Here is a 24,083-nt window from a genome sequence, read left to right as displayed (position 1 = left end):
TGATACAGGGTGTTGGGTCGGGTCAGCTGGTGTGGAGACTCAATGACCAGGGTTGATGTTTGATTTATGATGATGAAACATAATGGGCCCTATCTTGCATCCATCGCAATTGACTTTCTACACCGACGCATGTATCTTTGCTAGTTTGCACCTGGCTGATTTTCCCCCGCAGCAAACCTTCGCCACTAAACTTGCGCCCCGAGAGGCGTGTTGGCGAAAAGCAGATGCGTGTTCCGGCACAAATGATACATGGCGCTATCTTACAGATCGATAAAGGAGTTGCGCAACTGACCGACAAATACCTAAATGTAAGTCTAAGTGCACTAGCGGAAAGCGCAGTTGGTGTTGCTATTTTGATGTACCATGGCAGGTCTGAAGTGCAACATTTTTTCCATAGGGGCTGCATGAATGCTGCACGAATGAACACTGTAGTAGGCTATGCCATGCGTTAAAATAATAATAATAACAATGATAAACTCGAGCAAAGTAAGCTATATCCCATTCTTCCAAAACAAAATCTTGTCTTAGGGTAAATTATAACGTTGGTTAAATTATTTGGGAAAGAACAGCTGATACAGCGGTAATAAGTTGTATTTAAATAAATGCATCTGCAAACACCGTACAGCAAAATATTTTCTTGACACAGGCATCGTGTACAAGCCCATAACTTTTAGGATTGATGAGTATTTGATCGTGAGAAAACATTGTTTTACCGCGAGTGAGTGTTAAAAAGAATGAATGAATGCAGTGTGTGCGTGTGTGCGTCCATCTGTTTAAACACACGCAAACTAAACTCTTAACGCATAATACAGTCCATGGCAATGTACATTAATGGGGGGACACATACATATTAGGAACACAAGTCGAAAATGATAATGTATACAATAGTGGTAAGAAACGATGTGTGTTAATGTATTGCCGCATATCATTAAATAGACCCACAGTTGCAGCCACAGGACCGCATATCATAAGTTTTCTTTGCCGCAATTTAAATGACGACTCAGTTTTTCGGAAGTTGTAGAAGAAAACGCTATTCCATGTGTGAATTAGGGCATATTATTTGGCCATAAACTGAGCCATTTGAAGTTGGAAATTCATGTGGTCATGCATCTGTCTCATCGGAGACTGTAAACGCGCTGTCAAAATATCAACTCGTCAGGTTCAAATGCACTCATGGCTCTTAAAGGGGATGGGAGATGGCACTCTCATTGGTTTATTACACATTACGCCCAAACAACACCTACGGGTAATCAGGCTACTTCAGGGCAACCCTTTTTAGATTTTCGTCGGGCGCAAGAGTCATTTATCCGCCGGCATAATAGCAACAGCGGCAGAGCCCTGCCCACAAAGCTACTTCCGTTTTGCACTTCTCACTTGCGTTTCAGACCGTTAATAGGGCCCATTGTGCGTTTCTACAGCCTTGCATTTCAACGCGTCCGTAATCCATTCCTTATTTCCCCCAACTCTCCCAAAGCCCAATTTTGTTTCATGTTTGCAGCGCGATCCAAAAATAAATTGCCTAATGTTGTGTTAGCAGAGCAAAGCACACCAGTGTCAATGAAGCAAGGCTGTTTTTAATTACTTTGTTGCTTCCTGAAGGACTCAGGTCTAATTTGGACGGGAAAATTCAAAACATTATTTCAGATCTGTCCCGACAAGGCTGTGAGGGCTTTGGGCTTAGCAGTGAGGCTTCACCAGGTGGGCTGAATCAATAAGTAGTGTTTTGGCCAGTGTGGAGCGCTGTCCCTGGTCCTGAAGTCAGTGTTAAACTGAAGCAACCTTCAGTTGATAACCACCACAACAGGTGATGGCAGTGAGTTGGACTCAGTCAGAGAGCACTCTGTACTCACACTGTTTCTGTACCGCCTGACCCTAAGTGTGCTAGTGGTGCTGGATAGCTCTCTTTTTGCAAGTGTTGTGGAGTGGGTTGCGCTGCATACGTATCTGTACGAATTGATGAAGGAAACATTATGTTCTCTTACCCGCCCCATACTGGAGAAATGCTTCAGTGGAAGTATTTACAAAGTGTCTACTGTCCGTTTCATTGCTACTACAAAAAACGAAATTTCATGGTGATCGTGTTACAAAACACTTATGCAAACAGCTAGCATTAGAAGCTTCAATATATTTCACTATTCAGATATCAACTCAAAAGGTACTTTTTGGTAGTTAATATCATGAAGTGAACCAGCCAGAATGATGACAAATCTAGGTCAAATTAACTTGGAGGCTTAGGAATCGTTTGTCGCCACAGAATCTAACGTTAACCCATTTGTCGGTTTCAATGAGACTTCTGTGATCGGATTCACCAGATCGGGGCTCTGACGTCCTCACCTAATAAACTGAATGTGAACTCTGTGGCCGGATCTGTGTCAGGATTTCACTCTCCCACTAAATATTTGCTGGTGAAATAAATCTGCTGCAATGGCGCTGGGTGGAAGAGGAGCTTATATATTATGCTTACGTATGTATTTTGTCCAAGTTTTGAAACGGCGGGCAACATAAATAAATGGTAAGAAACCTCTAAGTCCTGCATTTTCCTTGAGAGACAGTATGAAATCGGTTTGTTCGCCAGTGCTGAGTATCTAGCCGGGGTAGCGTGATTTCCTCACAATGATGACAGCTTGAACATTCCAACATTAAACTGATAGTAAAGAACAGCTATCCTGCTGTGGTGGTGTCTTATAAAGAATCACACATCTGAATAGCAGCTTATACAGTTGGAACATAGGATATTGACCAACGCTATGAATTGGCGATGTGACGCAGTGAACCAAAGAGTCGTCCTGTGTGTCAAGCGGTAAAGGCCTCTACCTGTTCACACCAAGGAGACGGTTGGGAAGCAGCACTCCTCTCTGTAGAGCTACAGTTTGGTTATTATTTCAATACAATCAACCAATTACAAACGTACCCTGCCCTAAACCAGAGAATTACTAAAAGGCTTCAGCTTGGGACGGTGGCTCATTGAAAAGAAGAAACCAATTAATAAACCTGTTGGACACCAATAAGAAGTAAGTTGGTCAATGAAATTATCACAATGCTTTATATGTCTACATATCCTTAGATAACGTTAATGAGAGACTATCGAAAATAACTATGTACCATTAGGTTTCACATGAACTTTGAATGCATATATTGTTACCTGCATGGCCCTTGCTGATATATACCCTTTTCCATTTTGTGTGTGTTTGTGTGCGTGTGTGCATGTGTGTACGTGTGTTTGTGTGTGTGGCCGTGTGCCCTCGTACAGGTGGCGAGGTCTCCAAGCCACGGTTCACACAGTACTTCCGGGGCAGCCTGTCGGGTCTGACCATCCGACCCGGCAAGATCGAGAGCCAGAAGGTCATCTCCTGCCTGCAGGCCTGCAAGGAGGGCCTGGACATCAACTCCCTGGAGAGCCTGGATAAGAACATTAAGGTACACACACACACACACACACACACAAACACACGCACACGCACAGAAACAGGTTCATACATGCACGCAAACACACTAAGACGTGAACCTTGATGGGTATCCCGGATGACAGAGAGGATGGATGCTGTTACTTGGAATCCATCTTTAACTGAATCACCAATCAGCCTCTTCCAGCCTCTTTGCTCCTCTCCTCCTTCTCCTTTCTCTCTTCATTCCTCTTCCACCGGCTCAACTAATCCATCTCCTTATATCCGGAAAGATGGGGGACAGAGAAGATGGATGGGATGGGAGGGATTCTCTCTGCTCTCTCTCCCTCTCTCTCCCTCTCTCCCCCTTTCTCCCCCATTCCCTCTTCCCTTCCCGCTGTGTTCTTATTGTCTATTGCTGCAATGACAACTCGACGGGTCCCATTTTATAAAAAAAAGCAGAGCGATGCCAGGGTGAGAGAGGTAGATTGGGGAGAGTGACAAAAAGAGAGCAAGTGAAGGAGGGAGCGGGGGGATAAAGAGAGGGAGAAGGAGAGAGAGAGACTCAATCAAAGCAAAGGTGCGAAGAGAACAAGGGGGAGTGAATGGGGGGAGGGAGATACAGAGAGGGAGCGAGACTCAATCAAAGCAAAGGTAAGAAGAGAGCGAGGGAGAGTGGAGGGAGGGAGGGGGAGGGAGGGAGGGAGAGGGAGAGAGAGAAAGCGCGCTCCACCAAATCAAAGTGAAGGTACGAAGGGGCCGGGGCAGAGCGGATGTGTACTGATACTAACCCTGCTCATACGCTGAACCTCTCCAGGCTCCCGAGACACTGACAGATCACCCCAGTAAAATGCTTTTCCCCCACCTCCCCCTCTCCCGCAAACAGCCACTACCCCGGGCCTTCAGATGGAAGGCCTTCATCAGAGGATAAAACAGGACATTTTTTGGGTTGAAAGAGGGAGAAGCCGTACGAGAGAAGCCGCCTCTCTCGACCTCAAAGTCGCTCTCTGTTCGTTTTCTCTCCCCAGTGTCGGTCTCGCATGTGTACTCCAGCCTCCCAGCTTATCCTCCCGCCATTGGCGTGTTTGTCAGTTTATCATAAAAGCAATTACATGCCACGCAGGTTTTAGGAGACTGCATTATTGGCAGCGTCTCCAAGGCTTGGGCGAGCGAGCCGCCGTGATTGAGTATCCGCGCCACCGCCGCACTTTCTCTCCCGTGCCACATTCTCTCAATTTCAATTTCAATTTTAAGTTACTTTGGCATGACAACATGCAAATCTGAGTTGGTTTGGATTGCCAAGGCGAAAAATGAATAGTCTTAATGATCAGCGGTAATGCCACCGGCGATGGGAAACAGCATGAGGAATATGAAAACATAACAAATGCGGGAATCAAATGTAACAAATTAAATAAATCCTTTTCTTTCTCTCACTCTCTCTCTCGCTCTCTCGATCCATCCCTCAATTAAATTCAAAAGAGCTTGATTGCCATGCAAAACCAACACTAACATTAACCTCCTTCCCTCTCTCCCCCTCTCCCTCTGGCTCTCTGGCTCTCTCTCTCTCTCTGACTCTCTCTCGCTGGCTCTCTCTGGCTCTCTCTCTCTCTCTCTCTCTCTCTGGCTCTCTCCCTCTCTCTCTCTCTCTCTCTCTCTCTGGCTCTCTGGCTCTCTCTCTCTCTCTCTCTTTGGCTCTCTGGCTCTCTCTCTCTCTCTCTCTCTCTCTCTGGCTCTCTCTCTCTCTCGCTGGCTCTCTCTGTCTCTCTCTCTCTCGCTGGCTCTCTCTGTCTCTCTCTCTCGCTGGCTCTCTCTCTCTCTCTCTCTCTCTCTCTCTCTCTCTCTCTCTCTCTCTCGCTCTCTCTCCCCCTCCATTAGTTCCACTTCAACCCGGCCCAGTCCATCTTGGTGATGGAGGGGGAGGACCTGGAGAACATCAACGCCGCCGTGGTGAAGGTCTCCTACATCAACTCCCGCCAGTTCCCCACGCCAGGCATCCGGCGGGTGCACATCTCCACCACTGTCCAGTACGTACACTGCAGCACCCCACAGCACCCCATAGCACCCTGCACTCCCCCCGTCAGCCCCGACCAATGCAGAGCCATGTGTGTGTGTGTGGGGCTAATGTGACTCTGAGAGTGCTTCATAAAACCAAGCACTGGTGTTCGAGATGGAATATACATCGCTCTGTTGACATTGAACGCCCCCGAGGAGTCAACGTGTCGATGATTGGGTCTCCACACGTTACTTTAAAGCACGGCGTCTGCCAACGCAAACCTTATCGGCGGTAATTGCGATCCATCTCGCGCTTTGGACTTTTCCAATTAATGTGTGGTTTTACTTTTTCTCTGACTTTCTCTCTGATCTTCACATACTAGTCGGCCACCAGGGGTTTATTGAGCAACACCAATGGTGTTTTGTGAAATGAGTCCAGACTGTTGAGGGAACATGAAGGGGATCAACACAACTCACCGTGCACATGGGGGGGGGGGGGTTGGTGCAGTAAATGCGTGAGGTCGCGGCTGCGCAGTGCCAGGCCCTATGCCCCTGGTTCATACTATAATCGTGTTGAAATAATAACCATCCCCTCCCCTTCTTCCCTTTGCTGTAAAGGCTCTTTCTTCCCCTCATTCCCCTTTAATCCGCCATTTCTGCTACTCCCTCTGGCCACCTGATACCAGTTTCACATTCTCACGTTGCGTATTCATAATTCTGTCTGCAACCCGCCAGAGGACCCAAAGGAGAGAGAGAGGGACAGCGAACAAGTGGGCGTGCGAGGGCCACGGCAACAGAGGGAATGAGAGCGGGGCGGTGTGAGGCGGTATTGTAGAACTGCCTCCCTCGGCGGCTCCATTAATATCGATGATTGTTTTAAGTATGTGTAGGCCCCCTGCAGCAGAGCCCAGGGGGTCCTCTCCCCGCCCCCTGCTGGGCCCGCTGCGCCGCCGTGGGCAACACAACCGCCACTGACTCGTCGGGATGGAACATCGGTGTGTGTTTGTGTGTGTGTGTGCAACTGTGTGTGTCTATGTGTGTGCCACTGTGTGTGTGTGTGTGTGTGTGTGTGTGTGTGTGTGTGTGTGGGTATGTGACTGTTTGTGTGAGCAACTGTGTGTGTTCGTGTGTTCAAATGTGTGTGTGTGTGTGTGTGTGTGTGTGTGTGCACGCGTGTGTGTGCATGTGTGCGCATGCCAGTGTGTGTGTCTGTGTTTGCAGAGGGAGGCTCCCTTTAGCTAGAGGCTCACCAGTTATCAAGGCATACATGACGCAAACCATGGCTTAATGTATGTCCTCGCTTAGTGTTGTTGTCACAAAGTATCTTCGCTTATAGACACCTGTCCAGTAAACCTGAACCATGAAAGGGATTATGGCAAGCTGTTAGGCCTGCACCCCCTTGCTATCTCCTTGCTGTTGAACACAGCGTGTCATTGTTGTTGCATTATGCTTCTGAAGCAGAGCTAGACTCCTGGGTGAGTTTGGTGAGTGTACCAGCACTAGTCTTTGCTAATACATTTTGTATTTAACCTGTTCAAAATGGCGTAAGCATTCCAATGCAAATGGATTGTTCTTATCTTGTTTCAAAGGGAAGTGTGTGTGTGTGTGTGTGTGTGTATGTGCGTGTGTGTGTGTTTGTGTTTTTGTGTGTGTGTGTTTGAACTTCTGTGTTCCCATGTGTTTAGTGTGTGAGAGTGACAGAGAACTTGCCCTAGGCCCAGTGATGCTGTTCTGGTTGTAGCCCTGGTGCCCGCCCAGAGGCCCTCCGGAACCACTGATAGAGTGGACGGTTTAGCCTCCCTATTTTTTTGGTTTAGAACGCCGTCCAGCAGAGTCCTGGAGAGCGATTAGCCCCGGATATATCAGTGGCACTCTCCTGACCGCCAGGTCTGCCCCGTCGGCCGATGTTAGGCGGGGAAATAACTCCTATGCACCACAAGGGTCGCTATCACTGAAGGCACAGAGTCACTAATTAATTATTGGATAACACAATTAAGGCACACTCGGTGCTGATGCCTAATATCCCCAATTACTGCCGGCATCGGGAAAATAACAGTGACCGGCCATAATCTCTGCTAAGGGCCTTTTAGGCTTCCCCTAAACGTCTTCCCATCTTTCTTTATAATTAAGTTGGACATGAGCCAGGGCAGAGTGAGTGTGTGCGCATATGTGTGTGTGTGTGTGTGTATGTGTTTGTTTCTGTGGGAGTGTGTGTGTGTGTGTGTGTGTGTGTGTGTGTGTGTGTGTGTGTGTGTGTTCTACTGCTACAGGAACATCGTATGGGGTTTAGCCTGCACAAGTAAGTCCGTCTGTGACTCACAACGATGACCAGGAGTCTGCCTGGAGAGCAGTAACACACACACGCACACACACGCACACACACAAACACACACACACACACACACACACACACACACACATTCACACTACTGATGCATGAGCTCAGCTAAACTGCGTGCTTGCCTGTGGTCAACCGTGGTCAACCACAGTCTCGAGTCAAATCATATATATATTTAAGGGTGCCCGGTAAATTGCCTGTGATTGAATTTAAATTCAATTTAAAATTCAATACAAATTGAATTTGCTAAATATTGCTTATACTACGATAACATTACGGTTAAAATCAATACTTAAAAAACCCGCTGTGTTCAAAAACAAAAGCGATGATTCTCCTGAGACATAGCTTCTCTTAAAATAGGCCACATTATGCAGGCAGAGTCTTTCGAGGGATCTGATGGAGTCTGCGGGGGGGAGGGGGGGAGGCGACGTCTGACATCTAGCTGACAAGACGTCACGCTGATATGATGACAAGAGCAGTGGCCATGTAAGCTTCAGACACCTTTAAACTGCCATGCCCCCCATTTTGAAAGTTGATCCATCTGAAACTGTCGGGAGGGAGTGTGGGGAGAGAGAGAAAGAGCGAGAAAGGGGGAGGGAGAGAGCGAGAAAGGGGGAGGGAGGGAGAGAGAGAGAGAGAGAGAGAATGTGAAAGGGAGCTCTCGGATCAGAGTGACCGCGCTTAGGACAGCGGGGTAAAGGCAAAAGCAAAGTGTTGAGCGCCGTAATCCGGCTAGGTGGCTGATTACAGGCCGGGCGCAGAGGTGGCAGTGCGGTGGCATGGCTGCATGTCATTACCTCCTGCCCTGGGAGGTGGGTGTGCACATCCCACTGACAGATGCTGCCAGCGCCATCGCAAAGGACCAAGGATGGAATGTAAAAACATGAACCTCTCCCTCTGCCACCGCTCCGTGGCTCCCTCCAAAGCGCTCCGTTAATGTGATGGGTTTCTTCCCTTCAGCTGTTCTACTCCTCAAATTATTCTTTACTTCATGACTTCCCATCACTGTTCATCACTCTCTTTTGCTATCATCTATTGTGTATTTGTGTGTGTTCATTTTGCTATCCCGCTTTTAGTGTTTTGTGTTTCTCCCCCCAATTTTGAGCGGAGCCATCGTGTCAGAAACAACTTCCCCTGGGATTATTCCAAATCTATCTGTTCCTCGAGCCTGATTGGGTTGTGCATTATAGTACGCAACCATGCATGAATGTTTATTCATCAATGTTTTGATCTGTGAGTAAGTCAAATTTATTTCCACAGTAATTGTCACAATGTGCTTAACAAGGTTCAAAACATTCAAATACAAGAGAGGCATACAATAGATCGATGATTCCACAACACATTTCCCGACACAAGTTTAAATCACAAAACAAAACAACATCATCACATGTCATCACTCTGTGTATGTTTGTGTGTGAGTGTGTGTGTGTGTGTGTGTGTGTGTGTGTGTGTGTGTGTGTGTGTGTGTGTGTGTGTGTGTTGCTCCCCATGTTTCATATAAGGGGATTTCTGGGTTAACGAGTCAATTCCACGGGCTAATGACTGACGGCCAGGTGTTGGCCTGATCCCTTCATTAGCTGCTCCATGCTCTGAGTGTGTGTTGGCTTTGGTCCTTAAATACTCTGGCTCGCATCCACGGGCCAGAGCTAACCAGTGTCACACCTCACAGCTCTGCACCCTTCACTGCCTCTCTCTCACCCCCACCCTGGCAGTTCAGCCTGCAGAGACCACCCATGTTACTGTTAGTGGTTTTAAAGAGAAGATTTGTGTCCAAATCTTAGGGAGAGAAGAGTAGGGGTTCACTTGGAATAGGTGGATACCTATATCACTTAGTTATGTGTTGGTTTATCTTCATTTATGTGGGTAGAGTAGACTCAAACAGTGGCATCGCTCATCTGTGGGTGTGAAAATCTTGTTTCTGACAATCTCCCACCAAATACCTGACGGCAAGTAATAAAAACGGCAAGTAAAAACAAAAGTTGCATCACTTGGGTTTTTAATCTTGGCTTTTTTAAATAGCAAAACAAGCCAAGACCAAATCCTAATCCATTGGAGGAGCTCTTAACCAGCGGCGGTCATGCACTTTTAGTGGTATGCATGTGGTTTCCAGGAACAGGTAGGCGGATTTATTTTAAGAAACTGCATTCGGAAGAAAATAAAGTGATGTGGATTTGATATGCACAATTATTACAACGTTATTTATATCCCTTGTGTATTGTAATGTGGCTCCCATCCACCTCTCGGTGCCAAACTATGTTCACATTTTAGGTGCCGATCGCACCTTACCGTTAGCAGGCTGTAAAACACGAGGTACACTGCATTGGTTGCTGGGTTTGAGCCTAGACAAAAGCAGAGCAGCGCGCTGTGTCTTTCTCTGTTTCAAAGCCCCCATAAAACATTTACCTCTAAGCCTACAATGATGATTATTTTTAGATTTTATTTCAACCTGCGTCTAGGGGCCTCTTGCCAGAAACACAAGCCGCTGACAGCAGAAAGAAAAAGCGAGGCTCTCAGCAACTGCAAAGGCAGTGAGCGAGACGCTGGGTTCCCATTGAATACTCTCTGTGTTGAAAAGCGCTCTGTGTGTTCGATGCCTTGGAGGGAGGGGGTCCTTTAGAAGGGCGTGATATGGTGTAGGGTTACAATCCTCCAAAAAGGATTGCCTGAATGATCTGAACACCGTTGGCTCTTGAGCAACAAAAATATTCTATCCTCCCGTGACCTGTGACCTGTGTCCTGACCTCCAGGTGCTTCGGGGAGGACACCTGCCTCAGCATCCCGGACATCGACGCGGTGGTGATGGTGCTGCAGCCCAGCGAGCCGCGCATCACCATCGCCGGGGTGGAGCGGCTGAGGCAGCCGGCCGCAGACCTGAGCGGCCCCTCCGGCCTGGACCTGTTCCAGGACCTCCACATCGCCAGCACCGTCACGCGTACCGACAACACCGCCCGCTACGCCGGAGGTACGTGTGATGGGTTGTCCAATGCGGTGTCCTGTACTCGATGTGTCGGTGGGCGGGTGGGGGTGACCTACGTCACCTCTGTGTTCAAAGGGCCAGTTAGTGAAGCGCCTGTGTAAACAGGGGCTTTACTTTTTTTAGCATCTTACCGTTCTTTCTCTCTCTCGTTCTCTGTATCTCGGGGCGAGCGGGGGCGAATTTCCACCCAGTGGATTTTTTAAAAGGCGAGGGGAACAATTGAGGTGACGCTTGCTTGAGGCAAGGGGGCACAGCCCTTAGAAAAGTACCAGTCTGGATAAACATAGAGTCAAAAGGAGAGCCAGAGCCTCCGTACTTTGTCCAACATGTCCCCTGTGTGGCAACGGTACATATTTGGAGTAAAAAGAAAACACATAGACACTATTCGAGACCCATACAGAACGGTTTTCGATCAGAACAAAGTGATTTTCGGGACTAACTGAATTGAATACTTACTCTGACTGTCTTTCACAGTTTGTTTAACGCCGCCAAAGTCCTCTTTACTCCACTATCTCCTCAACTCAAAGTAAATGGCACGAAGTCTTTTCAGTCTTTGCAAAAAAATCTAAAATCTGGCCGCCAGATGATCAAATGATCAAATGATCAAAATGCAAATTTGCGGGAAACTCAAAGTAAACCTTCCCTTCTGCTCTCTTCCCCCATCCTGGCATCCCCACAGCCCCCTTCTATATTCATTGCTTCTGACTTTTGTCAGGCCCATTGTTTCCCTCGCTCTCTCCACACCGGTTGCGTTCTCCTAATGCTATTCCACCCCTCTGTATCACCCAAGGCAGAGATGATGCCTCCTCGCAGATGCTAAGCTCACTGAATATTCGAGTGGGCCGTTCCATAATGATAATGTGTTCACTGATTCATGATGTCCCATCGCCAATGCATGCGCCACCTGTCACCCCGTCGGAGAGGGAGGGAAGAAAATACCCAACCCAAACAAACCCTTGAGAGTATGCGGATGCTAAATATTTCAGCGAGCGGCTTGACGGATGGTGAATCAACTGTGAAGGGTGTGATGAGCTTCCATCCGAGGCTTGGCTTTTGTTTTGTGTCAGGTGTATCGCTTGTGTTCTTATCTTCGTCTTGGGTCATCTGAATTCTGCTGCTAAGCGTGTGTCGTGTTGGCCGCTTCACACACCTCACCTGGAAAATCCTCAAGGACTCTCCACAGTTTATGCCTTATATTTACTGCCGCGATTCCCCCTGTGTGGGCTGAAGTCCTCAGCCTGTTATATACTGCCTCGCCATACATTTAAACTCTGAGCATGATAACGGTACAGGCGCCGTATTGATGGCTCTGTCCTGTTTCAGGGATTGGTCAGAGTCGCTGGCATACTGGAAATGTAAAAACAAATTAAAATATAACTGCAAGCGGTGATTCACGGGATCTGAGCAGAATTCAAAGTCAAGAACACTCTAATGGAAGATAAATAAATATAACATATAATTGTCATATTTAAGGAAAGATGTTCCACTTCTAAACCTGAACTGCAGCCTCATTCACATGGTCAAAATGTCTATTGATAAGCACACAACATCCAGAAAACTCAAGTGAATAAAGGGCTTTCTTCAAAGCGTATACCTGAAAAATATTTTAAATTCTGGGGAAATTAAACATTTGTACTCAAGAACACTAACGGAAGAAATATAAATATGACAGAGTTAATTATGAAGGAAAAATGGTTAATGAAGAAGTTCCCCTTAATGCCATACTGTGTCTTGGCAGACCGATTCTTGGAAACTAATGAGCTGGAATGCTGATTGCCTGATGAATTTCGGGTGCTGTTCAATGTTGTGTTTCTTAAATGAGCAGCAATGACAGTGTCATGTTCAGCTTGTTCATAATGCTCTAATGAGAATTCAAACGCTCTACCTAAGGATCACCAGTACACGTCATTATCCCGTTGAGCCACTGACATTCCTGAACTAAATGAAGCCTCATTCACATGGTGAAAATGTCGATTGAGAAGCACACAACATCAAGAAAACTCCAAGCACACATTTCACAAGAGAATTAAGGGCTTTCTTAAAAGAGCACAGATCTGAAAATGTGCACTGTTAATGGTATCCACCTAATGATAGCCGTATGGTAGTTATACAATAACAAAATGGTCAAATAGGCAAAATGGGTTGAGACTGTGGACGTTTGGATTTTCTATGAAATTGTGGGTAAAGTAAACATTTTTAGAGCAGAAGACCAGGGTGAAAAAGATGCATCTGATTTTAGAGATTAATATGATAAAAGAATTTTGAGTCAAGGTCAATCTGATAAAGAGAAATGCTAGTTCATAATTTTTTTTAAATAGCACCACCTTTGGGTGCAGTACCACAATTTGGGTTTATTAGTAGTGGGGGCTATTTGTATCCACCTAAAAATAGTTGTATGTTTTTTTATTCAATAACAAAATGGTCATATAAGAAAAATGGGCTAACTGCTCCAAATTTATTGGCCAATATTTCTCAAATGGAACTAAGTAAAACAAATTGTGTTCGATGATTTTTGTGAGGCTTGGTCTAAAGATTTTATGTGGCGATTTTGGTGAATTTTATATTATTTTTGTAGCCTGTGAATCTTTTTATCATGTTTAACTTTAATATGAAAATGTGGGAAAAGTATAAAAAAAGATTCAGGGTTTTATAGATGTGTTTCTAGAGATTAATATTCTGAAAGAAATTTGAGTCCAGGTCAATCTGGTGAGGAGAAATAAGCCTAATTCATGATTTTTTACAATATCGCCACCTTTGGGTGCAGTACCACAAATTTGGGTTTATGGGTAGAGGGGGTTTTGGGTAACCACACCCGAAAATTTCAAGAGTTTCCGACTTACGGTATAGGCTGCAGTATGACTTTTACAGAATTTGAGGGGGAAAAAAAAGTTAATTAAACGGTGGAGCCGCGGTCTTTCTGGATAAACAGTATGATGTTATTATACTGCTTTTTATCTGAAAAAAAACGCTTATAACCTGTTTACTTGTATATGTTTACAAGCCAGTACTTGCCTCTCTCTTATGTCTGCAACATTGACATGTGTGTACATCTATCCTCTGCACAACCAGATGAGTTGATTACCCAGGATGCCTCACTCTCACAACACCATGAGAGGAGAGAATAGTGGCTATGCTTTGTGTTGCTAGTTCAGATGGAGAGCGTGTGTGTGCGTGCGTGTGTGTGCGTGTGTGTGCGTGTGTGTGGTGGGGGGAATTATTATAAAGCCAAAGGGAGAGTGAGAAAATAAAGAGAGGCAGGGACAAAAAGAGAGGAAGAGCGTATGTGTGTGTTTGTGTGCGTGTATGTGTGTGTGGGAGGAGGCGGAAGCTGCAACAAGGTCTTTATAATGAGCAGATCTCGTTCATTCCAGTCTCCAAGGCTTAGAGGGTTCCAGATGAATCACGGATCTACCCTACAGACTAACGCAATAAGTTTCCATTGGACCCAGTTAATCATCCCCCCCCCCCCCCCCAGCTCTTTGTCTTTTGATACGGCCTACTCTCCCATCCTCTCTCCCTCCCCCCTCTTCCCTCTCTCATTCTCCCTCCTCTCACTCTTTCTCCCCCTCTCTCATTTTCCCCTAATCTCTCTCTCTCTCCCTTCCTCTCTGGCTGTCCCCTTCCTCAGTCTCTCATTCTCCCCTCCTCTCTCTCTCTCTCTCTCTCTCTCCCCCTCTCTCATTCTCCCCTCCTCTCTCTCTCTCTCTCTCTCTCTCCCCCTCTCTCATTCTCCCCTCCTCTCTCTTTCTCCCCCCTCACCCCTCTCTCTCTACCCCCTGTATCTCTTTTTTTGTCCCTCATCTTTTTTTCTTTTCCTGCTAACATCCACCACCACCCACCCAAGTCTTTGCCAGCCCCCTGTTTTATTTTAGGTCTTCAAAGACAGTCTACTGGTCTGAGTTTCCCCTGCTCCTCTCCACGATGTCTCTTAGACATTCACTGCTCATCTCGCTCTTTTCGTTCCTTGTTCTTTCAAGTAGGACACCTCCAAGGCTCTAATTGGTCAATATGTCCTTGCTTTTATCCCCCACTTGTCCATCATTTCTCTTCATCTGAGGGTTGCTCTTGTCTTTTTTCATTCCTTTCTCTGTGAATTACTTACCTACCTCTCTTTCTCTCTTTCATTCCCAGCACTATATGTGTTCGATGCTTACACACACATACACACACACACACACACACACACACACACACACACACACACACAAACACACACACCTCCGCCCTCATCTCTGAAAACTCCCCTGTTGCCGTGGAGCCCTCTGCGATCCCCGGTGTCGGTTACCATTGGTGTTTCCAATCTCTCTTTAACTCCCTCTTTCTCTCTATTTGTCTCTCGCCCTGTTTCTGTTTTCACCCCTCTCTTCCCTCTTCTGTAACATCGCTCCCACTCGCCACGATTTTGTATCTCAATGACAAGGTTGTTAGGTCTTCAAAGTTGGTTCTCAAGTGGGGGGGGGGGGGGGGTTAGTGGCAGCAATGTGTGTGTGTGTGTGTGTGTGTGTGGGGGGGGGGGGGGGGGGGGGGGGGGGTATGGGGGATACCAACCAGGATATGTCGGTATATGTCGCCGGCTCGGGTGGTTGTTGGCAAGGCAAACGTTGACTCCCGCTTAGCAAACTGTTGAGCATCCGTTAGCCCACCTGCTGCTGCCACGGCGACAGCTGTCTGGAGGGACTCGTTATCGCCGCAGCTGATGGCAGCGTCGCTGCGTTGGGGAACCAGGGAATAATTGGTGTTCACAGAAGTTAGGAACAGCCATGTTTCTTAGTTAAATCTTTTGGAGTGGGTCTTATTTTTTTTCATAATGATAGCTTCCAGATCATTGCACAGCCAAAGCTTTTTATAACCATTAAAAAACACTCCCTCGACTTCATCTAATATAATACTATAATACTCTATTTCATCATTCCTATCTCAGTTACAATACCTCCTATCCAATCTCTTGGATACCAATACCTACCTCAATTAACACTGCCCAATAAAAGAACAAGACGGTATATGTACTATAGTAAATTAATACTTATCCCATCCTATTGACTATTGATTACCAATTGATACTATTCAATTACGTAAGTTATAGACTGTTATTGACGACTGACTATTTTGACTGTAGTCAATTATATGATTAAATTTGAAAAAAAACCGCCAACAGTTTTCTGCTGTAGGTTTGTACAGATTGTGTTGTGTCACGTGAATGCTATACTCATTCCTCTGTCTTGTTTGCGTGTGCGTTTGTGTGTGTGTGCTTGTGTGCAGTATATGCTGGAGGAGTCCTGGAGGAGATCATCCACAACCTGGACTACTGTGACATCCTGGTGCTGGGGGAGGAGCTGAGGCCGGAGGCGGAGTCTCTTCAGCTGGACCGCAGCAGTCTGCTGGGCATGCACCTGGACGCCACCAATTCCACCTCCGGCATGTCCATATATGGTAGGCTAGTGGCCACTCCACTACCTCCTAGGTACTAATCGGACCCAATAGCAAATTTGTAGGATTTGAGATATAGTCAAAGGTTGATGTCAATATTCCCAATAGGATATGGAAACATTCTTTAGTGAAGTGTACTTGACTTTTCGTTCCCGCTCTCCGTTACCATGGATACCGAGCTGGGGTTTGGTGATGGCATGTCAGTAGGGAGTGGTAACAGAGGTTCACATCTAACATACGTCTTCCAATACATTTTGCTCGCAGGCATTTGAAGCGGTTCTTACTTCTGAAATGAGACACGTATTGGGGTGAAATAGGATGTTATGGCAGAGAAAAACAATGGGGGATAGGATTTGAATTTCCAATGGCATTTGGTTTTTGGTATTGCGTTATTCTCGCTCACATTGCAATCAAAAACGCTTTTATTTAAGTGGTGATTAGATGCTATTTAAATTTTAAAAAAAAATTTGCTTTGTTTAGGCATGGATTGTTGAATTTGTGCTGAATATGAACGCGAGGTAATGAAGTTGAACCGTCACGCACGGTTATTCTCTAATACATGAGCAGTCTGCAACAACAACTCCATATCCTCCAGACAAAATGCAAATTGGACCACTGGAGAACGCAAATCCCGGACCAACGACGTCAATGGCTTTCCTGCCTTTCTTCACCAGAACCTGAGTTGCATACCTCGGTATCTTGGTAAAAAGGCTAAATTAAACCCAGAGTCCAGGCAGCCCCATATTCCCACATGAAATAACAAAAGCAACACTTTGCATAGCACCTTTTTTGTTTTAGTTGTTGACGTAAGTCATACAAAGCAGCTAGCCAACAAAAGATTGCACACATTAAACAGAAACGATCCTTAAAGCCTTGAAATCAGTAGACACATCGATTCTTCCCAGGAGTATTCTCCTGGGGAGGTAAACAAACTCACACAAACACCGCAATGTCACTTTATTAAAGACACAAGGTTATCTGCGTCCTGGCTCACTCCAGCCACGTCCTTCATTTATATAATTGCATTATTTGAGGTGGGAGCAGCGCTAGAGTCCTTGACGCCATTGTCATTTGAACGCAAACGGTAACTATAGAGATGCCTCTAGTGTTTTATCTTGTATGGCAACCATGGTTACCACCCACCCACGTAACCAACCCTCCCTGCGCCCCCCACCAACAGGCGTGGACTCCATGTCAAACTACGAGCACGTCATCCGACAGGTGCGCTACCACCACTGGCATCCGGCCACACTCACCCAGCGCCGCTTCCGCCTCACCTGCTCCGAGCTGAATGGACGCTACACCAGCAATGAGTTCAAATTGGAGGTCAGTCTGAGCGGAGCCGTCCCCATCTCCGGAATCGGAGGAAATTCGGACCAGAGCGCAATTCAACCATACCTGATTCCGTCATTTCTGTTCTGCTGATTTTTCTTTTTTTTTAAATCTCAATCCATTCCAGATCGGCTTGCTCCATGACTCAGAGGCCGGCGATCACGTCAACTACATGGTGGCTCCGCCGCAGTACATGCAGATGGTGCATCGACCTTCTTCCCTACAACACAGCCTGTACCCCAGCCACAGCTCAGGTAAAGAGCAAACAACAAACAAGGCTTTGAACGGGTGCCAACTTTTCAAAGCCTCTGTCAAATCAAGCCCAATAGTACATCTCACTTTGAAATAAAGATCTGATCAAATAAAGATCAACATTATGAATGAATCCCCTCGCTTTTCAGCTGAAATTGAATCAAAGCGGCAATCCCTTATTGCTGACCCCTAGAGGGCAGGAGGTGCACTTCAAACAAGCGCTCAAACAAGTGAAGACAAATTGATGGCTTGGCGCTTTGCATGCATCCATTATCCCACGCCTGTTCCTCTACTCTGAACAGATGACATAAGAGCAGGCAGAGCAGACATCCCTTTTGATAGGGAGTTCTCTGAGGGATTTGGGATAGTAAACCGCACTGTTCCCGAGACCTAGGGCACAAAGCTTTTGCAATTAAACAACAACATCTACATTTATTTTCCACGTTTGCAATGCAAGGCCCCTTTGATACAGAAAGATCTACACAATAAAAAAACATGATTCAATTAAACCCCAAACCCGAACCCACTGTGGGTTTGTCAGTGCTCCTCCACAGCAAAAGTGAAGAGGAAAAAACGCTAGTTAATTCCAAGGGACTGATGTTTTTTGAACCCTTACCATGTAGTTAAATTCAAACTGGCGTTCGCAAGCCATCCATAACGACAGACTTGGAGGAAGAGCTCCAGCTTGGTAGTGGTGGGAGTCCCATTAGACCCAGGGGAATCAGGGACTATCCAAAGAGCAGGTGTGGGAGGTGGGAGGATGAGGAGAGTGGTTTCTGACCTAGATCACATGGGTCTTAATTATTGATGCGTCTCTAATGGGTTCCTCATGGAGTCTCTGAGAATTGTGCTGCTGTTTGCTACTCCGAGGGCAAAGAGGCAGAGAGTGGGGAAGGGGAGCCGAGGAGGAGGACAGATGGAGGCACACTTCTGGAAGACAAAGTGGAAACTCATCGGGGTCTGAAATTGTCTGAAATCTTCTCCAGTCAGTGTGACAGGTGAAAGACTGCTCTGTACCGCCCAATCTGAACATTTTAACTGCCACTTCTGAAAGCACTATAAAAACACGTTTTACTTGGAAAACATCTGAGATAGAGACGCCAACTCACTGGTCAAACCATGACAGCGCTGGTGTCCAGCAATGGCTTTTACTTAAGGCAGGGTTCCTACGCGTCCTGGAAAACTTTGGAAAGTTGTTTTGCAGTCATGGAAAACATATGAAAAAGGTGCAAATTGATCAAATGTCCCTAAAAAAGCTAGAACATTGCGTGAAGAAATAGCTGAGGGCATGTCAGTGTGTAGTTATTTGTGAGTTTATGTCTTACTAACTTACTTATACCTGAAGAAATAGCAAAGTTACACTTCAAAACATATTTGATGTGCATGTTTGCTATGTTTAGCCACCAACTAAAGTTGCACCCTGATCTGTCAAAGGTTATCAGCAAACTTGCACAGCTATTTCAGGAGATACTTGATATAAGGGAACACTCAAATAAACAACTAATCACTCAATGAAACACTAATTGGCATTACTGAACATATTTGTACGATTTCATCATAATCTTTATTTTGCCAATAGCAGAACCGCTAATGCTAATTTCAAACGACACCGTTAGCTTAGGTGTTAACTTCACAGGCCTGGCAGTCACCGACTTTGTATCCTCCTGACGTAGCCTGCTTGTGTGTCATGGCTGATGAAACACCTCGATGTTGGATGGCAGGCTGTAGTGTGCTGCACGGTATAGGGGTACATCAAGTACAGGGTACAATGATAACAAGGAGAAGCCAGACAAGTTAAAACAAAAAAGAGTGACTGAGGGTGTGGTGCATTTAAGGGGGTTTGAGAGTGGAAACACGCAGCACACTTCGTCTCTGTGAAGAAGATCAAAGGCCATGGATTGGGTGTTGTTTTGTGAATCAAATGATCAATTAAAGGCTCCTCTATAAGTCTCCAAAGTTGGTGCACAGAAATACACACACACACACACGCACACACACACACACACACACACACACACACACACACAGTAACGGGCCTTGTGCAGACGCCAAGCTATTTTGGAGTTGAGTAATCTGAGTATAAAAAAATCCACATTTGAGATCAAGAGAACAACTAACCCCCCTCTCTTCCCTCCCGAGTGTGTGTGTGTGTGTGGTGTGTGTGTGTGTGTGTGTGTGTGTGTGTGTGTGTGTGTGAGAGAGCATAGGATGATAGTTACAGCTCCCAGAATTCCACTGAATATATCTTTATGCCTCAATTCATGGGTGTCATGGATGTGTGTGTGTGTACATATTCAACATCAAGATATATTTTACCAGACATTATAATTTTACAGTAGCAAAGCAACATGGAGCAAAGCCCCAATGGAACATGCATTATTCCATTTCAGCTGGGATGGGTTTCATTCTAAAGCACTGCATCTCATATTTCCATGTTGTCTAACAGGAGTGCCGAGTGCCGCCACAGTGGTGATCGTGATGTGCATCGCCGCCCTGGTGGTGGTGGTGGTGCTGGGCATCTACCGCATCCACCTCACCCACCAGCAGGAAGCCAAGCTGGTTGAGACCACTAAGGAGGCAGACGTGGCCTGGGACAACTCAGCCCTCTCCATCACTGTCAACCCCATGGAGGTGAGTGGGAAGGAGGAGGAGGAGGAGGAGGAGGAGGAGGGGGGAGGAGGGGGAGGAGAAGGGGGAGGGGAGGAGGAAATGAAGGGGGAGGCAGAAAGGGGGGGGGGAAGGGGGAGGTGGAGGAGGAGGAAGAGGGGGGAGGTGAAGGGGGAGGAACAGGAGGAGGTGAAGGCGGAGGAAAAGAAGGAGGGGAGGGAGCAGGAGGCGGCAGCGGAGGAGGGGGGGAGAAGGCGGGGGGGGGGGGGGGGAGGAGGAGGAAGAGGAGAAGGCGGAGGGGGGGAGGAGGAGGAGGCAGCGAGTCTGTTGCTAGTACCGGTTCACCCCTCAGAAGAATCCCTCTTAGAATATTGTTTCAAATGATCACAAACCTGCTAACATACATAGAGTTCAATGCTAATGCTAGTTTCCCCTAACAGTCATTTATCAGGTGAAGTTAGCGTCACACTGAGGTGACATTGACACAGAAGCAGCAGAAAAGGGGAGCAATCTCCGGAATTGGCTGTGGAATGACTAAGTGTGACACTAAGTGTGACCAAAGAGTTGAGTTTCCAAGAATCAAACCTGTCACAGTGCCACGAAATGGTAAAAACAGAAAAACCCAAGCTACGAAAAGGCTGCCACTTTTCACCACGTCCTTTTTTGACTTCACTTATAACACTGGTCCGATTACTTCCCGACTGGGCGGTGTGAGTGGAAGGGAATTATTATTTCGCTGTGGAAAGAGAAAAAAGGAACATTTAGCAGACAATGAGTTGACCTGTGGAGAAGTGAGCAAAATTGAAGGGTGAATTACTTTATTCTTCAATATGAACCAAGTGTTACATGTTATTATTACAAGACTGGGCACAGTTGGTGCTACCTTTTCCACACCAGTTTGCATTTCCAAACCCCACATCAATTGTGCTGTTTGATGCTGAATATTACCGTGAATAACAGACAATTTCAATGTTTTTTTATCCATTGCCAGATAGATGTTCTTTTTATTTTTATTGTTTGACGTCAACGGAGTAGACAACTTAAACCTACAGTGGTGTCATCGCCAGTCAAAGCATGTGGTTTTGCACGTCGTGCTTGTAAACAATATGTGCTATAGTTTTGTATGGATTCAGTTTCACACTAAACTATAATGGGAGGTGTGAGAGTGAAAATGAGTTCTGCCGCTCTCCCTCACATCCCAACATGTCCCAACAGAACCTTACACAGCCCCAGGCCAGCGAGGAAGAGGAGGCGAGTGAAGAGGACGAAGAGGAGGACGAGGAGGATGACGACGATGAAGAGGAAGACGAGGATGACATCACCAGTGCCGAATCAGACGACAGCGAGGAGGAGGTGGATGTCCAGCTACCCAGGATTCACCAGCCCAGCAAGAGAGGGAACAACTTTGACAAAGCAACGATATCTTACTAAACAAGTGAATATGAAATATAAACAAATTCACGTAAACAACACATACGCACACATACATCCAAAAACACATAATCACATAGAGAACCCTCCAGTGCAGTGGTCGAAACAGAAGACTCTGTGATGCGGCTGTTAAATGAGGTAACAACTCCCCCTAGTGGTGAAGCTTTTAAAGAGAGATGAAAGACGGCTCTTCTGGCATTTCCTCTCTCTCTCTTTCCCTCTCTTTCCCTCTTTCCCTCTCTCTCTCTCTCTCTCTCGCACTCTCTCTCTCTCTCTCTCTTTCTCTCTCTCTCTCTCTCTCTCTCTCTCTCTCTCTCTCTCTCTCTCTCTCTCTCTCTCTCTCTCTCTCTCTCTCTCTCTCATAAGGGACTTTTAGATAGGACACCGAGTTGAAGGAGTTAAAAGGCTGCTTATCTCTCCGCCATGCAAGCATTGGCTTTGCTAGCTGTTTGTGTATCACGCAAGCCATAGAACAAAATAGTTTAGAGCGTAGCACAGTGCACACAGCATCTTATCTGAAAGCAATTTTACACACACAGACACTCCCATACACCAATCGTTCAGTTATTTGAAGTGAGGCGTGCCAAAATGGCCGAACGGCGCTACAATTAACAAATACCACTGCTTGGCAAATTTCATCGTTCTGACTCGTAAAAGGAAAGCAAACCAAATGATTACGCCTCTCTTTAAGGTTGCTTGAAATGTCCTTTTTCCAGCAGTCTTCGTCAAAACCATTGGCTGAAGTATACATTTAACAACCCCATTGCTTGTTTCCATTTTGTACTGTTTTCTCCAAACAAGACCTGTGCTGTTTCAAATTAATGTGTCATGGTCCCCTGACAAAATGGAGGACTAAATGTTTGTCTTTGATTTATATATATTTTTAGGTACTTAATAGTGCTTATTCCGGCCTGAATGGAAAATCCAGGTGACTTTAAAGATACAACGTATTTTCAATGGCACTCAAGGTAAAATAAAATAAAACAGAGGTTGCTGTAGTCTCATGTAGCCATACATCCACTCGCAAACTCTCCAAAGTCTTGGGAAATTCGAGCAGCAAGGATGAGTAGAGTGGGGTCGAGACAATGTTGGCAGCCTTCATATTCGCAACCCATGAAGGCAGCCTAAGGAGGCCACTTCACAACGTTAACCATTTGAAACGTGTTGCCCATTGAATGACTACCTCAGGATTTCTGAGGTGTGGTGATCCAAACATTTTGGAGTGGAAAGTTTCCCCAGACCCAGCCGGAGTTTGCGAGATGGAGATCTGGCTATGCAAGATTAAGGTTACAGTGCTATTGTAGATGTCATGTTATTAATTTATTTTTTTGACAGATTTGGTGAGACGGGAGATAATTCCTTGTACATTTTATATGCACATCTTATGTAAATATTGAGTAGAGTATAGTAGGCTGACCCTGCCCCCGAAACGAGCCCGTCATTTACATATAGTGACTCCACCCCCTTTATATGTACAGACACACCCCCTAAATCCTGACCAATCCCGAGTCTTTTTACAGCTCACTGGCACCACCCATTCACCCCCCCCCCCCCCCCCCCCCCCCCCCCCCCTCAGGTCTTTTGTGTGCATATGAGTTTTTGGTGGTCACTTTGAATCAAATTCCTTGTTTGTGTAAACTGAGTGTTGGTTGAAATGCATTTTTGTAACTACATTTGATGGCGCCTGCAGTGAGCAACATCGCCAAAATAATCCAATCCAAAATTCCTCTGTCTTCGTGTGCGAGAAGGGCATTACTTAAAGAGATTAGGCCTTTCCGTAGGCCTTTTCGTTGTTCACCAGGTAACAGATCCACCGCTGGGGAACAATGGAGGCTTTGAGTGAGCGACGGCGTCGTGCGGCCATTTGTTGAAAGGTTTAGCTGTTCCTTGGGTGTAGCAGGAAGGTCCTTTGTGTATAGCTTTGTGTTCAGCAGATTCCCATGTGTTGTTTAGAAGTCCCCCCCCCCTCCTCCACCACCTCATCTACTCTGTGACACTTTGTTCTTGTGTGGTCACCCCGTACCCAAACCCCCACGATACCTTTTGGTGGACATGACTTTGCATCGACCCGATTCCTAATGTTTTCCGCCGTTCGTTTTTAGAAGAGGAGAAGGGTGAAAAATAGAAGATTACAAAAAGATAAACAATCTTGTACAATGTGTAAAACCTTTTTTATTTATTTATTTGTTATTTTTCTGGACTCTTTGGTCTGATTTCCTTTTGAATGGTCACTACAGCACTTTCTGTAAATGGACCAATAAAAACTTGTTTTAGAATCTATAGTCGTGTGTCTCTTGCTTGTGTGAATTAGTCTGAACGCCACCCTGATGTGCAGAGACGTGCG

At 46.0% G+C, this 24,083-nt stretch overlaps 1 protein-coding gene across 1 annotated transcript in view; it reads left to right on the top strand.

Moving 5' to 3' along the window:
* LOC307073733 (calsyntenin-2-like) overlaps positions 1 to 23,841 on the top strand; it is a 212,852-nt gene extending 189,011 nt beyond the window's left edge. Inside the window, exons 10-17 of the mRNA XM_079733692.1 lie at positions 3,251 to 3,417; positions 5,259 to 5,407; positions 10,461 to 10,675; positions 15,950 to 16,120; positions 17,298 to 17,443; positions 17,577 to 17,703; positions 20,148 to 20,332; positions 21,524 to 23,841. Of these exons, the coding sequence (XP_079589818.1) occupies positions 3,251 to 3,417; positions 5,259 to 5,407; positions 10,461 to 10,675; positions 15,950 to 16,120; positions 17,298 to 17,443; positions 17,577 to 17,703; positions 20,148 to 20,332; positions 21,524 to 21,739 (1,376 nt within the window). The 3' untranslated portion in view covers positions 21,740 to 23,841. The remainder of the gene's footprint in view (positions 1 to 3,250; positions 3,418 to 5,258; positions 5,408 to 10,460; positions 10,676 to 15,949; positions 16,121 to 17,297; positions 17,444 to 17,576; positions 17,704 to 20,147; positions 20,333 to 21,523) is intronic.
* Positions 23,842 to 24,083: the final 242 nt, after the last annotated feature.

This window comes from Pollachius pollachius, assembly GCF_949987615.1.
Source record: "Pollachius pollachius genome assembly, chromosome: 3".
NCBI classification, from domain to species: domain Eukaryota; kingdom Metazoa; phylum Chordata; class Actinopteri; order Gadiformes; family Gadidae; genus Pollachius; species Pollachius pollachius.
Note: the sequence above shows the minus strand (reverse complement) of the source record. Positions and strands in the feature narration are given on the sequence as shown.